The sequence below is a fragment of the Heliangelus exortis genome, chromosome Z (genome assembly GCF_036169615.1).
Source record: "Heliangelus exortis chromosome Z, bHelExo1.hap1, whole genome shotgun sequence".
In the NCBI taxonomy this organism is placed as follows: domain Eukaryota; kingdom Metazoa; phylum Chordata; class Aves; order Apodiformes; family Trochilidae; genus Heliangelus; species Heliangelus exortis.
In genome coordinates this window covers 21214422-21235538 of record NC_092454.1, presented here as the reverse complement: position 1 = coordinate 21235538, position 21117 = coordinate 21214422, and the positions used below count along the sequence as shown (strand labels likewise).

Genomic DNA, 21117 nt, shown 5'->3' with positions numbered 1-21117 from the left:
CCTGCAATGTACCAAGCAAAGAAATTGTATGGGTTATGTGATGGGTAATCACATAACCACAGGGGAGGAGCCCTTTTGGCAGGACAAGGAACTCTAACACCTTCAACCATCTGAGAATTTAATAATATCCTAGTAATAGGCCATTTCTCAGGTAGCCGAAACACACTGTCACATATCTATTTTGTATTTGGAGCAAGTGCAGTTGGGCACTGTGAATCTTCAAAAATAGGTTGAGCTGGGTTTTTTTAAGTTTGTGAATAGCTGCCAGTTTCTCTAAGAACTGACTCAACTGACTTAATCATTACTTACAGTAGGTATCAAAGCCTTAGCTTTCATAGTTCTTCTTTTCCTTAACATAAACGGCACAGAGGACAAATTCTGGTCGCGTTTGTTATTACTGACTGATTCCTGCTAGGCCAGTGGTCTGGGCATGCTCTGTAACTGCACAGCTGAGGATGTATCTGTGCCCAGCTTGTAGTGGCTTGGCTCTCGAGATGCAGGTAGCAGAGCAAGCATGGAGCTGAGTGCGGTAGGGCCACAGTAACTTCGCAGGTAAGGTTACGGGTTTTTGCCGTTTCTGCCCATGGTTCTCAGGAAGGCCCGGCTGGGGAGCAGGCAGGGAAAGCAGATTACAGAATCATTGAACGGTTTGTGTTGGAAGAGACCTTAAAGATCATCTGGATCTAAACCCTGTTCCACTAGATGCGGAAGCTGGAATGCTTCTCACGCACCGGGGAGCGAAGAGTTCCGCAAAAACCCAGGCAGCTAACCCAAGTCACCCGTGTCCCGCCGAGGGGGGGGGCGAGACGTATAGGGAGAGCCCCGCAGCTTGTTTTTGGCTGCGATGTGCACGCCCACATGCAAATCGATGCGTCCCCGCCCTTCTAATAGCAACGGGTGCGGAGAGAAAAGGAAAAAATAAAAAGGGGGAGAGAAAAGGATAAAGGAAAAAGGGAAAGAGGTATTAGAAAAAGGCACAGAAGACAGAGGACGCCGGAGAAAAGGGAGAAGAAGGCTGCTGGGCGGTCCTGTCGGTGGAAAGGGCAGCCCCCTCGCCGCAGCTAGCTCTGTGCCGCCCTATAAGTGGCGCTGCGGGGAGCGAGCTTGGGGCAGCGAGAGCGGGGCCGGCGCCAGGGCCGGAGCCGGAGCGGAGAGGAGGAGGAAGAGTAGTAGTAGTAGTAGTAGTTGTTGTTGTTGTTGTTGTAGTGCGGAGAAGAGGAGGAGTAGTGCGGAGAAGTGGCGAGGAGCGGAGGTGGTGTAGCAGCGGCTCGGCTCCGCTCCCCTCTCCGCGGCACGGACGGCAGCCGCCGGCCGGGGAGGTAGGCGGTGGCAGCGGGTAGCTGCTGGGGGAGGCTTCCCGTTTGTCCGCCCGGAGCGGGCGGTGTGAAGCGAGAGGATAAAAGCAAATAAGGGGGTTATGGGTTTTTTTTGTTGGTTGGTTGGTCTTGTATTCCGGCGTGGTGCTGCTCTCTATGCCCACCGGTTCCGGAACGTGGCTCGGAGGATGGCTTGCGGGATAGCAGGGAATCGGAAAGGGGCTAAAACAGTGAGGCTTTCTTCTGTGTGTGCTTAGATTTTTAACAATTACTTTATTACAGCTTTTTCTGATCTAAGCTACTCTGACTTGGCAGCGCTAGCCCAGGGTGGCTCACCTTACCGCAGCCTTCTTCCAGCCCGGGTGGGTGCGAGAAGATAACGGGAGGGTGTTCATGCCCTTCACTCCCATGGGAATACTATAAAGTCGAGGGAGGGAGGGCCTTGGGATGAGGGGGAGTTCAAAAATAAAAGATCGATCCAGCCGCTTTTGTGATGGGCTGGAGGTTCAGTTGCATGCTACAGATCTTGCTACTGCGTGCCAGACTGTTGTTAGATTTGGACTGCTACATTACTACCTATCACCCTGTTATAAAATACTGCTGCTTAGTTCTGGAGGTGCATGACTGCCCAGATGATTAAGATGTAAAAGGAAAGATTCTCCAATTATAAAATTCAAAGTTCATGTTAAGCAGTGTTCCCTCAGCTTTAAGTGTAAGCCAGGAGTGCCCCACTTTTCTCCCCACACATGTTGTTGGGCTTGGAGATCTTAAGTTGTACTAATAACTTACTTACAGGAGCAAAGTTGAGTGTGTTGAGAGTTTAGTGTGTTGAAGTAGACGTTACTGAAGCCAGAGCGATGTAAACATGTGCCTGCATACTTGTAAACCTGTTGGGTTGAAAGCTAAGGAGCGTTGAACTAGAAAATTACTCATCTGGATTAACTCGTTAAAATGCAGTTTGGAAGTGCCTTTGAAAATGAGTTGGTGGCTGTACAGCAGAGAGCATCTGTATCTTAGGGATGTTCCGTTAACAACAGATGGCCAAGCTTACTGTCGAAATGCTTTTTGTAACTGAGCAGTCTCACTCGGTTTTGAAAGAGGGTAGTAAACATGCAGTGCAAATGCTTTTTGTGCTTGGCCTTTGTGGCACAGCTTGTTTCCCTGACGAATGGGAATGGCGATACGTGCTAAGACTTTCCCGTAAGGCAGATCTGTGCGTGAATCTGTGATGTCCCTGCAGGCTATTAAGCTAAATGGGTACTACCTGCGACTGACCAGCGTGTTAGTGATTACAAGTCATGCTTGTGGGTCTTCAGAATTCATTGTGAAAATTCGAATTTAAATATAGTAGTAGTGGTGTGGTACAGTCTGTATCTGGTATTGTCTGGACAGGACAGGAGTCTGATGCCTTTACGTGTGACACAAAGCACTGTTTCTCATGTAATCTGAATTTGGTAGGGTGGATTATGGTAAGAATTAGAGGTCAGCTCTTCACAAAGTGAGGACTTAAATTTGGTAGGGTGGAACACAATAGTTGTATGGTAGAATTTAAGCTGAACTTCTAAAATTGAGAAAGCCTAGCTTTAAAAAATAATTTTAAAATAACGCTTTTTAATGTTCACTGTAAATATTCTGAAGAGATACCTGCTGCCCTCTGAGTTGCAAGAGATCACAGTTTATCTCATCTGGGGTTATAGAGTAATAATCAAGCAGCTAGCTCCAAGCATTCACAATAACTTTTCCCTATTAGTTTGCTGCTGAGGTACACTTAGAGATAAAATATTTATATGAACAACCACCTCGGGTGCAGCTATGTGGAAGATGCTGGCATTCGAAGGAGTCAAGGTAATCCTTTGAATATCCATTCCAAATTGCCTATGAATGCAGCTGGATAGCAGTGCAAAGTAGGTATGTTGAAAGCTGCTTAATTGTTTCCTCACCGTGAGAATGTGGTGTGTTTATAAATCAGTTTGCCACAGGCAGCTGCTGGCAAACCTTTTTTTGAAAACCTTTGTTTTCAAAAATTAGTGTAGTTTAATGCTGTTGGTGTAAACAGATACTTGATTTGGCATCAAATTTGGCATCTGCCATCACAGTGTCAGTAAGACACTCCTGGTGAAATGCTGAACTACAGAAAATTAAATGCCATGAGTTTAAAAAACAGTAAAATTATTTTGGCCTTTGTTCCAGGAGTAACCTTTTCCTTGGCCTGAACTTTGCCCTGGCTCTGTGAGGGTAGAACAGTCTGCTGTGATTCAGCAACAAGCCTCAGTAACTTGAAGAAAGTGGCTCTTGACCTTTTATGCAGATTCTGGGCTGGAGCATACAATGTCCCATGGTGTTGATCAAGTGTAATATACACAGTTCAGAAAGCAAGTCTTCCCTTGCCTTTATCTCTGCAAGCCTATTGTCTCCCCATTGAACTCACCAGACAGAGTTAGAACCACAGAGATAGAGCAGAGGGAAGATGGGTCCTGAGCTCATCCATATGGCCAAATGTCATCAGCTCTGCTAGTGCTTATCATATGCATTGCACCACACAGGCACAGTGTTTCCTAGGGTGTGGCTTCTTCTTCAGAACTTTAATCCAGAGTAATAGAAGGTTGCTAGTGAGCAATGTAATGGACCTGCCTCATTTTTCCCTCAAGTGCCTGTTCTTTTTCTCTCTTTGTCTGTTTCATCTTCCTTGCTGGTTCTGGAGTTCACCAGCCCAGGATGAGCAATTGGGAATGAACTATCATTTTGTTTGGTGATTTTTTTTTTATTTTTTCAGCATCCTGTGGTCGGAGCCGTCTCATGGCTTTGTGTGTGCCAGCACAAAGATGATAACAGGAGCAGAGCAGAAAGGGAACCAAACTACCACTTTAAGTAACCTTGGAGCAGGCACTCTTGGTGTTTGTATAGGTGTCCTAAACTGAGCAAGACAGTAAATCCTGAAATAAATCTGGAGGCCATGGCTCACCAAACACCCGCATGTTTCCACCAGGCTGGTTATTCTTGAAAAGGGCCTGCTTTGAGGCCTGCTTTGAAAAGGGTTAGAGTCAGAGCTTACTGTTGAGTAAAAATTAACTTTATCTATATGGCATATATTCCTTATTTGTCTGAGACAGCTAGAACTCTATGGGCTGTATCCAGGTCTAGCATGATAGAAATTTGTTCTGAGTCTGTCTCTTCTTTATGTAGGCTGAGGATCTGAATTCTTGGAAGTATCCTGTGTAGTTATCCAGCATGTTCACCTGCAGTTACTGGTAGTAGGACCATAAATTAAAAGTACCATGGTAATACTCTGCTTGCAGTGTTCATAAAATGATCTCTACAAAAATCTACAGTGTTTCATATTCTGTAGCTATGTGTCTTGTATTTCTCTTGGTCACACAAAAGTCTTACAGAGCAACTCATATCTACCATGATTTGAACTAGTGGCTGGAGCACTCTCTTACCTTGTTTTTGATCCCTTTCTCTGAAATAGATGGCAGCAAAGCAGCAGTCCCATTTTTTTTAGCATTTGTCACTGGGGAAAAGAAGTGAGCTTGCCTCAAGAACAGACTAGGATGGAAAACTGTCGATGCAGCTTTCCTGACACAGCAGGTTAACACTGTAGGAAAAATGGGAGCATTCATATCTTTATTCATTGGGTCATCAGCAAAAAAGCTTGATTACACATTGCAAGAATGCATGTCATTTGGAATGACATAAATATCCATGTGGAAGCTGACCTTTTTTTCCTCTTGTGTTACTTTCTGGAGGAGTGTTGCTTAGCAGAGCTCTATCTAATGCATTAAGAGATAGGTTTACATTAGGCTAACTTTGTTAGGGAATAATTGGTATTGGACGGAAAAACAAAACAAACAAACAAAAACAAAACAAACAAACAAAAACCCAACAAACAAACAAACAAACAAACAAAAAAAAAAAAAAAAAGGCAAAAAGACTGTTCTGGTTTGGGCTAGATAGCAAGGTCATTCTCCAGGAAAGAGCAAACAGAGTCAGAGCCTCTGACCACAAAGTTCAGAGATCATTCTGGAGGTCTCGTTTCCTGTTCAGCAAATGGCAGGTAGGACTGTGTGTAAGGTAGAAGTGGTCAAAACCTGTTCACACACTGCTTGCTCTACTCTAACAATCTGCAGTTGTGCTAGCCTGTTTTCAAGAGACCAGTTGGTACCAGAAGCAGGAAAGCAAGCTGTGCAACCAACATTCATCTGGATTCTTTCTTGTTAGCTTAGTAAAAGCCAAAATTAGGGCATGTTGAAGGTCTCAGAGCAGCAGTGTTTGTGGTGTGGTTGACAAGATCAGCACTAGGAACCAGGAGACCTTGGCTCCAGCACCTGCGCCTCTCCTCTTCTGATGACTTTCCCCTGTTTCCTCTTACCTTCTTTCACCATCACTTTAACAAAGAGATGACAAAAGCTTGTAGTCTTTATGGTAGAAGTGAAAATGTGTTTTGTTTTGTTTTTCTTCCCAGCTGCAATAGAAAACATGTATTTTTAAGAGTCGTATTGCTAGTTTCAGCAGCCTGAGTTCAGATCCCAAAATTTCAGATCTAACTTGTACTTTTTTCAGGTGAATGCTTGTGCCTTCCAAAGAAATTAGCAAATTATCATAAATGTTTTTCTGCCTGAGAGTTTTTATTCATGGTAAATATAGTGATACTGTAGATGGCTTTTTTCCCCAATACATGGTGTTGTAGTTACACTCGCATATGAAGAATTTTGTTACGGCAGCTAGTAAAATTAAAGTTAGGACCAGATTTGAATGCATTATAAAAATCTTCAGCTCTCCTCATCCAAACAGTGGAGCAGCACCAACTTTTTCTAATTATACAGGCTCCAATGTTTCATGCTCGTCGTAGTACTGGAGTCAAAGTTCAGAATCTATTATCTTCTAAATGAAACATTCCTTTTCAGTAAACTAAATTGATCCAGCATTTGTATTTTTTTCTACCAATGGGAAATGTGCTTTTTACCTACTTTGACACAAAGTATTTTAAGGACTTCAATTATTCTTTACCCTATAAAACGAGGGTAGAAATTCTGACTGCTATGTTTCTCAGCTTTCCCAAACCTATTATTTAAATATTTATCCTAAAGTAATAAATGAGTTTTTCTATTGTCTTTGGAGACATCTAGACTTGATTCCTTTGAGCAAACTGATACCATCATGCAAATGCTGTCTGCTTTCAGATTTCTTCAGATCTTATTTTTTTCCAGGTAATTTTTTGTTGTCCCAGTTGCTGTGTCTTCCAAAGCTTCATTCCCAGTTCTTGTGACATGCTTTTAATATTCCATATCACTACATCAGTCTTCCCAGTTGTGTTTAAAACCAGATATAACTGCAGCCATTTGACTTATCTGTGGGAGAGTATGCTTCGACTCCAGTGGAACTTCTGCAGTGAGCAGAACTGAGGATATCCTAAGCTCAACAAGAAAGCTTTTAATGCTATATCCATTAAAATCTAGCAAAGCTGCTGTTTAAGTTTCTCTGTCAAGCTTATTTCTGCTCCTTTTGGCATTTCATGCCATTTGTGCCTGTACCTGAAGTGTTTTCTGTTCTGAGTCTTTTGGCTTAAATTGAGTAGACCGTAGCTCTTCACCTCAGTGCTTGGTCCCTTGAAACTGTTGGAGTAAATTAACGAAGCTCTGTCCTGCATTGTTTTGCACCATGAGACATAGCTTAGGACATGAATGAATTCTGTCATGCTTTTAGATTTATCTGTATATGAAGTTCAAATAGGCATATGTTAGCCTGCTTTCCATGTCTGTTACCTGTTGTACTGACCTTAAGGACTGAAGCTTCAGCAGCAAGGTTATGGGTTGAGCAGCAGTGAAGAGTGGTGTGTGGAACAATGGTGGTGTGTGGATCGGGCAAAGCAGGGGAGGATGGCACACATCTTCAGGCAGCGCTCCCAACTAGCGGCCCTGTGCCACACTTGCCACAGCAGGCACTTGGGCTTCCTTATCACGTGTGCTAATTATTTTCATATTCTTCTATGAATAACTTTAGAGATAAGTGGTAATTGAACCCTGTTGCCAAGATTAGTCAGAAATTTATTCCTCTTGATAGCTGATGCTGCTTTTAAAAGTACTTGGTTATGTTTATTACTTTAGTGAATTACTAGCTTTCAAATCCATACAGTTAGATGATAGCCATATAGGAGCCAAAGTCTTGTAGGTCTGCCTCTTGCAGGCTTTAAAGCATTGAACTCTGCTCAGGCTGACAATGGCTGCTAAATGTTGCCTTTGCTAGCTTGTTGAGTTTTTTCAACAATGTCATCTCCTTTCATTGTGCTCGAGGCTTTTTCCTGGCTTGTGTTTTTCTGCATAGTTCAGGAATATTTTTTCTTTCATCTGCTATTACTTATGCCGATGCCACAGATATCAGTGCAGTAGTGTAGATACCAAGCTTAATAGACAGCTTAATGTACATGCCACTGAATCACAAAGGCACCACTTGGCTATTTTCTACACTAGAAGCCCTGTTGTTTTCTGTTCTGTTACTGAACACATGCTTGTTTATGGCGTAATGGTCCCAAATGGCAAAGAGGGAAATAACGGTAAAGTTCTTTGGATGTTACAGGGCAGGTACACACCTCAAACTGCAGTTCAACCTTCTGCTGGGCATAGTTTGTGTCGTTGTCTTCTTGCAAGATGAGGAGCAAGCCACAAAAACAAGATGTTGGAGAAGCATTCCCTTCCAAAAAACCCCTTCTGAACATGATGGCAAAGCTATGAGGCCTGGTAACTTGACTCAACTGAAAAAACCAGCACTCAGTGGTGCTCTAGCCAGTCTGCAGTAGAACTGTGAAGTACCTATCCATGTTAGACCTTGTTAAACCAGCTGTATGGTTACTCTGTCTCAAGTGATTTACTGACCAGAATTGGCTGTGGTAAAGGTGGTGGTTAGAGCTATTTCTGGCCTTAACTAAACTTGTGGATTTCTTTTCCTAAAAGGAGTTGAGGCTGACTATTGGGAGAGTCCTGCCTTCCTTCTCCCTCTGGAGGTTGTGATTAAGCAGAAAAGTACCTTTTGCAATGTGAAACGCTTCACCCTTTTTCCCAGTTGCAAAGATAATGTCCTTAAATAGGATGTGTCATCAACTGGAAAAGGTAACTGAGGCTGCGTAACACAGATTTTTGCAGACTGTGTACTGATGATACTATAGTTGCTCAGAGATCAAAGCTTAATGGCACAAATTAAGCTCAAATGTTGCAATTATTACTTTAGCAGGATGTTCTATCTATTCCACTAGAGAAGAGCTTGTTCTTTGAGAGCCAAAAACAAAAAAAAAAAAGAAAAATTCTTCTCATATGGACTATGGATTTTTGGACACTGGCCATGGTAAAGCAAATCAGTTTTTGTTTGCTTTTGGCAGAGAATGGCCTGGATTTTGGCTTTTTTTTGTTGTATGGGGAAAGTAGGGAATGTTTAATGTAATGTTGAAAGTTGAAATTCTCCATGTATTTCACAATCTCCCACTGGGAGCTGGTTTTTTTTTGTTTGTTGGGTTTTTTTGTTTGTTGGGTTTTTTTGTTTGTTGGGTTTTTTTTGTTTGTTGGGTTTTTTTTGTTTGTTGGGTTTTTTTGCTTGTTGGGTTTTTTTGCTTGTTGGGTTTTTCTGTTTGTTGGGTTTTTCTGTTTGTTGGGTTTTTCTGTTTGTTGGGTTTTTCTGTTTGTTGGGTTTTTCTGTTTGTTGGGTTTTTCTGTTTGTTGGGTTTTGGTTTGCTTTGGGTTTGTTTTTTTTTTTGTAACGTAGATTATGCAGTTCATCTTGAATGTTATACTTGATATTTAAGCAATTCTTATAGCTATAGTGCATGTCACAGTGTCGTGCATGTACGTTTCTTTGGGTCAGTCTAGCTGTGGTTCATGCAAGCCTGAGTTCTTCCATTGCATTGGAGGTGCATTTGTTTTCACCAGTGAGCCTTTTGAGCATGCTAGAAGTAATGAGAACCAGTTGTGGTCATTTTGCTAGGCAGACATTTCTGCTCTGGGACAGATTTTCAAAACTGCTTGGCATGTTGTGTCACAAGAGATGATTATACAACATCCTCCATTTCTGAAAATATGGCTTTGTGTAAATGTGTAAGGAGGCACAGAGGACTTTGGAAAACATTGTTGGATTTGTATTACAGAGTACTTAAGTCAAATAGTGCTTGATTCTATGGGAAACTGTCCCATATGGTTTATTTACAGTTGATAGGGTTGGGGCGATCTGTGGCCTGGAAATACTTCTTAGGAAGTCTGCTTTGACGGAAGAGGGAAGACATACTCTGAAACAGAATTCAGGACCAAGGGTTTCCATACTCATTTTGCTAGTTTTGATCTGTGTCTTTCAAAATTACTGCCTGCTTAGCTATTAATGGTGTGGCATTCAGAAAGGTTTAGCATACAATACACTGACTTCTGTAAAATCCATTTGCTTGGTCCTAATGCTAAGGCTAGATTCTTTTAGAAGCCCCTTGCCACTTTGTCTAAATAACTGGGAAGCCAGATTTCTACTTCCAGCACCCCCTCTATTAGTTCCAACTCTTGCCAGAACAAGGTTCAAGCTCCCTCTTGTGTGGTACATAGTGCATCAGGCAGAACCTAGTCTTGGGCTGGGGTTCAATGACTTATTAATGTAGTAGCAGCAGTTGAAACAGGTTATAAATAATTGTTTTCTTGTCAGCTTGTGCTAAAATAAATCCTTTTCCACTGGAGGTCTCCTGTGGGATTATGCCCCCTTAGACAACAAGGGAACTAATTACTCAGTGTTTTGTAGCTGTATGCATGTTGCCTTAAGGGTACAGTGAGTGAACAGGGTGCTGCATGTCTATTTTGTCTGGATCACAGGTGGCAGGTCACTACAGGGATTCCAGAGAACATTTCGTCAGCTTCCTGATGTTTTGGCACTATGCTTCAATATTCACAGAATCATCAGAGTTGGAAGGGATCTCTAGACATCACTTAGTCAAACTCTCTCACTAAAGCAGGATCACCTAGAGGACTGCATCCAGGTGGATTTTGAATGTCTCCAGGGAAGGGGACTTCACCACCTCCCTGGGCAGCCTGTTCCAGTGCCCTGTCATCCTCATAGTAAAAAATTTTTTTCTTATGTTTAAATGGAACATCCCGTGTTCCAGCTTGGGCACATTGCCCCTCATCCCGTCACTGGGAACCACTGAGAAGAGTCTGGCTCTATCCTCCTTGCAACCACCCTTTGGTTACTTGTAGACAACAGGATCTCCCTTCAGCCTTTTCTTTCCCATGCTAAAGTGCCCCCTGCCAGCTCTGTCAGCCTTTCCTCATAAGAGAAATGCCCCAATCTGCCACTCATCTTTGTTGCTCTCTGCTGCACTTTCTTCGGTTGTTCCCTGTCCCTCTTGAACTGGGGAGCCCAGAATTGGGTGCAGTATTAAATTATATATTATATGCAGTATATATATTATATTAGTTTTAGAAAATCTTACATGCTTCTCAAGGAGGGAAAATGGGTCAAACTGGTTGGGGATTATCATGAAACTGGATCTTGAAGTGCTCCTGTCATACAAAATGTTGTTATTTAAATGGGAGATAGATGGCCATGTTGAATCCAACATGCTGGTTGGTTTCAGTGTTAGTGAGAGCTGGAGAACAAGGCCAGAACCTGTTTACTACCAAACCTAAGGCCAGGTAGTCAGTGTGTATGAAGTGATGTAGTAGAGAATCTTGCCAAGAGATGCCAACCAAATATTGTTAGTGGCCCTAATTAATTTCATTCCTGCTGACCTAGAAGCTCTCCAATCACATTGTTAGTAAGAAGTAGATGGTGTAAACCCTGTGATGTGACCTGAGTGATTTTGAAGATACGTTGTTCTTACTGAAGGAATTTTTAGATGGAATAGAAAACTCGGTGTCTGATACTCATTTGGTAAATGGGAGAGAATTGGAAGTCCTCTGTGGTGAGGTTACGAAAGACGTGCTTTTAGTGTCTCTGGGGCTTTGCTGATAAGGATTCTGTGTTCCAGGCAGCAGGCTGTAGGTTCAAAGCTCACACCTTCACTGCTGATCCAGCATTGCTTGTGGTTCCTGCAGAGAAGCAGTGCTGAAACCAGGAGACAGACGTGTGAGTTCTGGTGGTTATATTTTCATCTCTGTGTTTGCTTTTCTTGTGCTGGCCTCAGGTGGGTTGCTTGAACTCTGTGCTGCTAACACTTTACATTGCACCTTTTTGTAACTTCACTTTAGAAGAGCAATACTGTTACTCCTATAAAATATCATTTGGATGGCAGTTTCTCCTCTTTCCTGGAGGTTCAATAGATGCCATAAGTTTTAGACTTCAATGTTCCAGAGAGGGGAATGTCACACTTGCTGCTGTGGGTTTTGAAAACTTTGTAAGAGCTGTTTTGATCACAGAATGGACACTGCTGATTCTTTATGCGCTGGCTGTTTCTTCTGTGGATATGTCCTCAAATTAGATCTCTAGCATCAGGATAAAATATTGATTGTGTTTGTCCACAGATGTACTTTACCTAGCCTAATCCCAAAAGAATTAGGATTAATGCTGTTTTACATCCTCTTTGAATCGTATTTGAGGTGGCACAGATGCAATGTGCTTTGCTCTTTTTAGGAATTGTGGAAGTTATGGAGGAGGTGTTCTAAAAAAAATCTGTGCCTTGAATGTTTCTTACAGCTTCGCACAGCTGTACAAAGTGGATGTGGTTGTGTGAGAGTAAGTCACTTGCTTGTAGCTACTACACTGTAAGAAGTGAAATCCTGTGGAGAAGTGGGTAAAATGCTAGACCTTGATTTAGGAGATGTGGATTTAATTCTGGGCTCCTTGCTTAATCTGCACCTTAGTTACTTGAATGCTCATCCAGACCACTGATTCTCTGATAGTTTGTTTTGTCTTAGTGAAAAAGTCCATTTCTGAGGCAGATGCTTCTGTCCTGCCTTTGTGTTCACAGATCTCCTGGGGTCATTTGCTGATGCCATATGGCTGGGGCACTTTGGCCTTGGATGTGGGCTTTGTGGAGTTGACGTGGCTCATGCTATTACTTGCTCCACAAAATGCAGCATTTCCTAAAGGAAATGAATTAAGACATTTCTCAGCATTCCCAAAGTGGACTCTTTCTGCTGAAACCTGGTGTTTGTACTTCAGTTGCCCGTTTTCTTTCAAAGTGAGTCTTGTTTGACTTGAATATATGTACCCAATCAAAAGCAATTGGGGTTAAACAGATGTACAACTTTTCTGAGTCGGAAAACATGAAGTGCTGTACCATGGCTGCTTGTGGGAGAGCAACAGCATTGGCTCTAGTAAACAGAAAGCTGTGCTGTGTCAGCCAAATACCTTTCCCCTCATAAGGGCATAATCTGTAGATGTGAGGCTGTGGCTACTTGGTCTGTGGAGAGCCACCAGTAGTGGTAGCTTTTATGACACCGAAATCTGATCAAGAAAACAGGATAGAGGCTACTAACCTAATTAATTTAGGGACTTTCAACTAGTGAAGTCTTTTTGGGTCTACTGACCAAGATTGGATTTAAGTCTTTGCTGAAAACATAAAGGGTTTTATAGCCTATTGCTGGAATTCTGCAATGTTTAAATCTCTGGAAATTTGATAGGTTTGCTTTGTTCCCTGTTTAAATCATGGTTTCTTCTCTAGGGGAAAGGTTTTTTTTGCCCCCCAAAGAAAGCAAATAGCTGCACTGTTTGCAGAAAGCTGCTTCTGAAGGCTGTTTTATATTTACTTAGTACAGACACCAGGCATGGGGGTGGGGAATTGATTCTCTGCCACTTGAGTTTTTCCCCTCTTTAAATCTAAAGTTGTAAAAATACATAGCCTTGTATTTAAGGTGGGTTGGGTCTGGAGATTCTTGGCATAACAGCTAATGGAATCTTCAACAGCCATTCTATTTTGTCGCTTGGTCAAAGTATGTGTTTCACTGTCAGCATTTGGAGTTTGCCTTACAGTTTAATTTTCATAAGAGAAATTTTCTGAATTGCACACTGAAATTAAATTGCAGCTCTTTAAATCTGAAGGCTATGCAGGGTTTTTGCATTGATAGGAAGCCTCATGTGCAGGGTGGGTGCATGTGCAGGTCTTCTGCAAAGGCAGACCATGGGATAAGTGCATGGACCCCATGCTTTAATTTTGCTTCTGGCAGTTGTTGTGAATGAGTAGAGAAGGGTATAGCTCAGTTTTAGAACTTCACTAAGAGCAAAGCAGGAACACCAGGCCAGATGAGAAAATATGTACAAATTGCTCTGTATCTTCTGCCCATCCTCTGTTCACTGACTCTTCAGGCTGAAGAAGCTTTTTCATAATTGCAAGGATAAACTTCTCCCTAGGAAGAGGTTGGGGGAAACTCTAAGAATTCTTGAAGATCTGTGGATGTATGTGGATGCAACTTCATGCCTCCTATGTATTTTTTGGCTGGAACTGGGGAAACCTGTAACACCTAACATGCTATTGAAGTATGCACAAGTGAATAGCATGTTGCTAGAGCATGCAGGTGCCTCTGTATACTGAATCCTCACCATTTATTTGCTGGCTAAATACAAAGTGGCTTCTTAATACCCTTACTTTATCTTGACCAGATGATTAATGGAATGTTTATTGCTGTGTCTGTGTGTTGCATTGGGCATATGCCTGGATTCATGGTCTTATTCCAAACATGCATTTATTTCAGTTACCAGACCCTTATGATGATACCTGCTTATTTGTGATAAGGTGGCAGTCTGAGATGGCACCAGAGTTACTAGACAGCTGTCAGGTGTACTGCAAAGTTGCAGACAATTTGAATCTACAAATTTGCATCTGAAAAATGCTGAAGCAGAGCTAGGCTAAAATAGATATCTGTTCAATGAAGAGAAGCAAGTTTAGTGCCACTAAGCCTAAATTTGTTGTATATTGGTATCTACCCCTACTGCAAAATTTCAGCATTCACATGTGACAAGGTACTAAATTACTGTAAAACTGGTATTGTAAGTAGGATATCTTACAAAAAGACCTTTCTACTGCTAAGTTGCACTATTTGTTGCAGCTATGGTAAGTCTTTCTACTCTCATGATGTAAGTGCTTTATAAAAGCAAGATACTGCACTTCAAAAGGACTGCTTTATTTGTATAAATCCCAATTTTCTTCAGTAGAGCTTTGGTACATCTCAAGCTGTGGTAATGAATGAATGCAGCTTTTCTTCTAGACAGAAGCAGTATTGCTGCTTTGGACAGTTTTGTCACTGACACCTCCTGTTGGGTCACGACATTTTGCTTGGATGACACAAGCCTGTGTTGGAAACTAGCTGGTATCTGTATGTTTTGGCACTGGAGTTCCAAGTGGCAAGTTGGATTTCCCAGCTGTGTTGAACTTATCAGAGGAGTATGAAGTGGAAATACAGATAGACTTCAGCTCCAGCAGAGCTGGAAGTGTTGGGGCTGTCAGTTTTGTGTCTCAGGCTTACAAGTCTTGCCTTTTGTCAGCTCAAGGAACATTTGAAAGAGTCCTCACCCATTTTCATCTGAGATTTATTTGGTGGATCATTTTCTGATGCATTTAGTAATTCAAGTGGACCTAGTTAACTTAGCAGTGAACCAAATAATTGCAGAAAGTTGCTTTTGAAGGCTGTGTTATATTTACTTAGTACAGACACCAGGCCTGGGGATGGGGAATTGATTCTCTGCCACTTGAGTTTTTCCCCTCTTTAAATCTACAGTTGTATTTGTATAACTCTGAATTAAAGTCGGAGGCATCTCTAGGTATCAACAAACCTGTGTTACTCAGCCTGTAACAGATACTAGGGCAGCAGGTGTCTTTGAAACTATCACCCCAGCATGGCTGGAAGAAGAGCTGTGCACGCTTCAAATTCCAGTTTTGTGCTTTTGGTGAACAGTCGAATACTAGGCTATGATCCCTAGTTTAAAGTTAGAATTCCACAGCTGGTGCCTACATCTGGGCCACATTTTGCAGTCTGTTGTTACAGTCCTTAAAATCCAGGTTTTTTTCTTCCTTTGAAATTTGCATGCAGGCAAACAGGCCTTATTGGAAAGTCTGCACATTTTTCTTTGTTCCCAGTAAAGTTTAGCTGAACTCCAGAGAGCCGAAATCCAAGTGGCTGGCCTCTGCTGAGTCCTTCTGGCTGCACAGCCTTCTGCTGATCATCTGAGTTGTCTTAAATGATCAAATAAAGGCCCTTATCTCACTGCAGTTTGCTAGTGCAATGTGAACCCTACAACCTTTACAATGAACTATTTCTGTGTTCTGGATCCTGTGGACTGACTGCAATTGTGAGGGACCAATGTCTGGATTTTCACTGTCGTGGTTTAAACCCTGGTGATTAGCTCAAATGTCCCACAGACTGCTTCAAGTTTTATTCTGCCGTTGTGAAGAATGTTACAGCACAGGAGCTGGTTGCATTTGCACTGAGGGGAATATCAAGGGTCTCTTTGGTGCTGTCTGGGATCTTTGTTGCACTCTTCCTGAGGTACTTGATTCCTGAGGTACTTGATTTTGTATATTTTGGTCTTCGCTTTCCAAAGTTTTCCATCAATTAGAGTTAGTTTGATGCAAAGTTGACATTTCTGTAGAGGAGGCAATATGGAGTGAGTATTCTGAACATAATTCTCAAGATAAAATATGTTGCTTTAATACTGGTGATTGTAGAAGGCTGTGCAGTGTCTTCCTCTTCTCTGCCTTCAGTATGCCAAACTTGTCCTTTGGCTGTGGGACTGGACTCGGGCAGAAGGGCTTATGTCTTGTGGTGCACCGGAGAGCACAGCAAAGCAAATGGAGGTCTGTGGGTCACAGACCAGTATCCTTGTAGAAAAATGCTTGGAAAGAGCAATTCTTCTGGTGTTCTCTGAAAGGTTTTTTTATCACCTGTGCTCTGTTAGAGTAGCAATTGAGGTTGCTTAGTGGGTGAGTAGAAGTGTTGTTGGCAAATTCCCTGACTCCTGAGAAGAAATGGGTCACTGGAGGAGGTAGGAAGGAGTGATAGCATCCCCTACTTTAATTTCTGTTACCTGTTAATTACAGCTTTAAATGTGTAATACTGACAGAGGAGATGCTGCAAAGCTCCCCTGTGTCTGAGCCTCTGGCAAAGGTGTGCACATGGTGTGCATGTGTGCACATGCCGCAGCAGCCAGGGCTTGTCCTTTGAGACTATCCACAAAGAGTGAGTTTTTCCCTGCAGGGGACGTGCTATAAGCCTGTCAAATGTCTCACTCTAAGCTTGTCTGGGAATTCATTGTCTACCAGCCAGATGTGCATGCAGCTAGAATGTGTTGGTGTCCAAGTGCTCCAATCAGCAGGATATACTGAGCAGGGGAGAAGTGCTCATTGTCATATCATTTGCGTATTCCTCTGTGAGGATGAGCATTTATAGAGGTCATGTCAGTCAATTGCGGCAGTACCTAGCAAAAGTTAATGAGTGCATGCTGACTGTACACTCAGCTGCCTGTGTGCTGGCATGATGTTCAATTTGTATGGTTTTGTAGGCCTCTGTTATTGTTCTTTCCTTCCCTGTTCTGGCATTAAGAAGCACTCTTGTCCTGTTGTGACACTACAGTGTGATTATCTGTAGAACAAAGTGTAATGGGTTTAATTGTTTTCTTAGTCATATTATGGAAATTTTTTTGTAAAGCAGACCTGTATTATTAGAGTCAAGTTTTTAATCTGCAAGTCACTGTAATAACAATTTATTTTTGGATGAGACTTAAAGGCCACAAGTACTCATTAGCTCAACTCATGCTCAGAATTGCCATTTATCATCTAGTTTCACTCCAGTAGGACTGGTCAGATCATATCGTGGGGATGTCTTATGTTTATAGCACACTTATGGATTTTGGATAACTTTTCAATGCTGTTTGTAATCAGGCATGCAACTCTGAATCATTTTGTTAGGGTACTAGTATGTGGGCCAATAGAATCAAAAATGTGTGTTTCCAGCTTAACAGAATACTGGAGGGGATGATTCTCTTGCTGTATGTTTAAATAGTTCTTAGCTGTCTCTTTATCGCTGAGCTTGTCAACAGTGTATTTGAGTACATAAGTCAGAAATAATTTGTATTTCCTGTGTGGACATTTACTCAATTAAAATAATATTAAGATGAAGTAGCTAAACCTCAAAGGTAAATTAAGCTATGCCAAATTAATTCTGGAAGCAAATTATTATTATTAATTAATAGCCACCAAAGAGACAAATGTTTTTCGGTGCTTTGTACTTTCTCATGCTCTTGCAGGTGTACGCTCTTACTGGGTGTTCCTAGTACCAGTATTGAAAGGCAGGGGGATGCAAGACCCAAGGGTGACTCAACAGCAATTTTCCATTCACTTCATCCAAATATGAATGGCTGCAGGGTTGTTTTTAGTCAATTACCTTAAAGGGAATGGACATTTCTCTCTTGCCTGCTAAGTGCATAGCATTTTCTTCTACAAGGCATGGTATTGACTGGACTTAAAAACAAAGGCTTTACTAATTTGGCAGTAGGCTTTTCACCATTATAAAATATAATACAGAAAGAAGCTTTAAAAAAAGGAGTTCAGTCTCATTCTGAGGTTTTCTTAATCAGCTTTCAAAGCCCATGATATTTTTTTTTTTTTCCTTTCTGGGCTGTTCTTGCTCTTGGAATTTTTGGGCAAGAAGGAGGAAAATTGTTTTCCTGTGGGTATTGCATTCTTTTGTGCCCTGGAGCTCTGAGGTTCGAGACAATGAATCTATGAGCTTACTGAGACCCGTGAGACCTAGCTGTAGTGCATGGCATTTTAGGAAGGCAGTGATGGGGAGTTATGTGAAGGGCTGTAGCGTTAAATGAAGTCAGAGTGCAGCCTCTACCTCTCCCAGTCTTGTTACCTTTTCCACTCTGACAAAGCTTTCTGCTTTCTGTTCTTTTAATTTCTTTCCTCTAGTTAATGCCCAGCCACAACATCTCTGCTGTGTACTGCCACTGCTGCTGCACAAAAGGAGCTCCTACACGTGTCTGAAGGAAGATGGCTTTCTGGACGCAGCTGGGATTGCTGCTGTGGAAAAACTTTACCTACAGAAGAAGACAAACTGTAAGTGTTAGCCAGAAGGGCTTTTTGACCTCTAAATTGTGGCCTTGCAGCTTATTTTTAAAGCAAAACAGGGAAAAATCTTGTAGCTTGATGTTTAGTATCTAGTCCCTGACAAACCAGATAGTCTGCCTATGGAAAGACCTAATTCAAATTGAAGAGACTTATGGGTGGACATAAACCAGAGGGTTTGGAGACACTGAGGACTTATGTCCTGAATTCCAGCACAGGAGAGTGTTGGAGTACTGAAACAGCTGTATGGGGCTGGGTAGTTTTTGAAACCTGGAGTTACAAGGAAGGGAAGGATATCATATTCACCACTGGAGATGGAGACAGTGTCTGAAGTCTTTGCTTAGGTGTTTGAGGCTTGTTTTATAGAGCTTGTGTCCAGTGAATTCAGGGCTGGAGCTAGTCCATTCTTAAATAAAAGCAGACATAGGGGGCTCATGTCACCTCTGACTTTCTTGGTATATCTCTGTGGTTACAGAGCTGCCAGTGGTGGCAGAGATTTCTGTGTGATAGTCATGATTTCAGTCCTTATCCCAGGATCCTTCTTCTCCCAGGACAGGGCTGCTCAGCTGAGAGGCTGTGAGGCTGTGTCAGCCACAAGGAGTGGGGCTGTCTGCTCTCTGGATGCGTGGGCCAGCATCCTGACCTTATGAACAGCCTCCTGATTTAGAAAGGATGTTGCAATGGAGCTGGGGAAGGTGGTCTGAAAACTGGCTCCAGCTCCTAAAAAGGATAGGCTGTTCTCAGCTTCGTCCATGTAACTTTGGCTTTTACAGCTGAAAACGATTTCTTTCTCCCTGCTGATAGAGATTTTGCTCTTGACTTCCCAAACTGGCCATAGCAAATAGGGTAGCTCTGGAACACTGGTAGATCCCCTGGAGCAGTGCTTAAGCTGGTTAAAAAGGAAGACATTCCAGAGGAGCTGAGTTGTACACCAAGGATGAGTGCTTTTTTGTCAGGACATTCTGAAATAGATGCATCAGGTTTGAAGGTTACTTGAAGAGGTCTGAGTCTAGCATGTCCTGTCTTGTTAAGGACAGGCTAGGGTAGGCTGTAGGGTAGCTTGCTGGGCAGCAGAGATTCTTTCAGATACTTCTGTGCAACAAAATGCATACATGTAGGATAAGCATGTATGAGTGAAAAAGGCTTTGCTGCTTGTACATTTGTCATGTATCTGCTTGGCTATTTCTTGGTACATTCTGGTGGCTTCTGCATCAGCTTCCCATTAATTAGCCCAAAAGATATGGGTGTGCTCATAGGCTATTTCACACCAATATTTTTTGTCAATTCATAACGAAGGCCTGAGATATTGCTTGTTTCTGTGGGTTTCCTATACCTCTGGGTTTTTCTCATAAATGGTTTCCATTTGGGCTTTATTTGAAGATGTCAGAAGGGGAAGGCCACTTAACAGAAAATGGCAGAGAAGTAGCAGAACATCTCACCACACTTATAATGGCCACATGGTCAGTAATTTATTTGTTTTACTCGACACCAGTGTCCTTGAGCTGGGTGTGATGTAGATGGATCTCTGCTGTTTGTGCTTGCTTGAAGATGTAGCCTGGAAATAGTCTGATCCTTATTCTTTCTCCGAGAACTGTAGGTTAGCCTTTCTCCTCACTGACCCATGTTGGGTGCTGAGTTTGGGCTGTGTTGCGAAAGATGGGTTCAAAGCTCAGCCTGACGTGTGCAATTCAAGTGTTACTTTGTACTGGATAACTTCCAACAGTGCAGGAGTGGGAGGACAGAGTTTGCAGGGGAAGAGGAAGGAAGGGAAGTGGAATGAAATGAAATATGTTTTGGGGGTCATGGTGTAAAAATATTTCTCTCTCCTACAAATGAAGGGACACCTCAAACTAGTGTGGAGAGACTGGTGAGCTGCTGATAGCTACCTGCATTGAAACTGGACTGTAAAGGTGGGGTGCCTCTCACCCAGTGCAAGCCTCTGGTGCAGCAGCTTCCAGACATCTCTTGCTGAGTAACATCTCAGTGGCTGCCACCGTGTAACAATCTTTAGATATAAAGGTACAGTTTGCTTAGTCCAAGCTGCATCCCTCCTTTCTCCGTCCTCCCCAAGCCTGTCAGAATGCTAAGCTAGACTTGAATGTGCAGAGGTATACAGCATTGTGCACATACACCACATATGGTTACCTTATTGACTAAGTAGTTAACTGTAATTGGGAGTGCAAAAGAGGAGCTATGTGTGCAGGTAGCTAGGCTCCTCTTCAACAACAGGGCCATTGAACTGACCACCTCAGTGTGATGCAGCTAGGGCTGTTGCTCCTTTGAGCAAGCCAGGACTTGCTCTCAAGGGCAGCATTTTCTTGCTGGTTCTGTAGCAGTCACAGGGCTATTGTAGACTATCTGGGCTTTTTAGTCACTCTGAGAAATCTCTAATGCAGCTGACACTTCTCTATCCCCAAGTGGTGTTGTAGTGGTCAGTCAGGGTGTGTGCTCCTTGCTGAAAGCCAGAGTGGCAGAGGGCTGTGGTGTGAGCCACAATATATGGCTGTCAGTACTGGTGGAGGGAATGGCTTGTCCTGGTTTCACAGGTAACTTTCTGTCAAGAGGAGTAAAATTCTTTCTGCACAACCCTGGCAGCAATTGTAAAGGATCTTGAAGAGGGAGAGGGAGATGGAGATGGAGACAAGTTTTAGTTTTCAGTCTAGCTGAGCATCTCTGATCTCTGGAAGCTAGACTACTGATGCAGAAGGAGAAAGGCTGTCACTGTTAATGGCTGTCAGTGTGTTGCCACTACACTATTTATTGTAAAAACAGACCTGAGATACTGAG

General features: G+C 42.5%; 1 protein-coding gene across 6 annotated transcripts in view; it reads left to right on the top strand.

Annotated features, from left to right (window-relative positions):
• Window positions 1–1211: 1211 nt before the first annotated feature.
• Window positions 1212–21117, top strand: part of ABCA1 (ATP binding cassette subfamily A member 1) — a 97632-nt gene continuing 77726 nt past the window's right edge. For 3 of the 6 annotated variants that reach the window (XR_011723325.1, XM_071731152.1, XM_071731148.1), the window contains exons 1-2: window positions 1212–1319; window positions 18175–18321. Coding sequence is in view for 5 of the 6 variants with exons in the window: in XM_071731152.1 (XP_071587253.1) it covers window positions 18256–18321 (66 nt within the window). In the remaining variant the exon portion in view is untranslated. Of the gene's footprint in view, window positions 1320–1598; window positions 1679–11300; window positions 11455–18174; window positions 18322–21117 lie in introns of those variants that run through there. The other 3 variants (XM_071731149.1, XM_071731151.1, XM_071731150.1) reach the window with 3 other exon arrangements.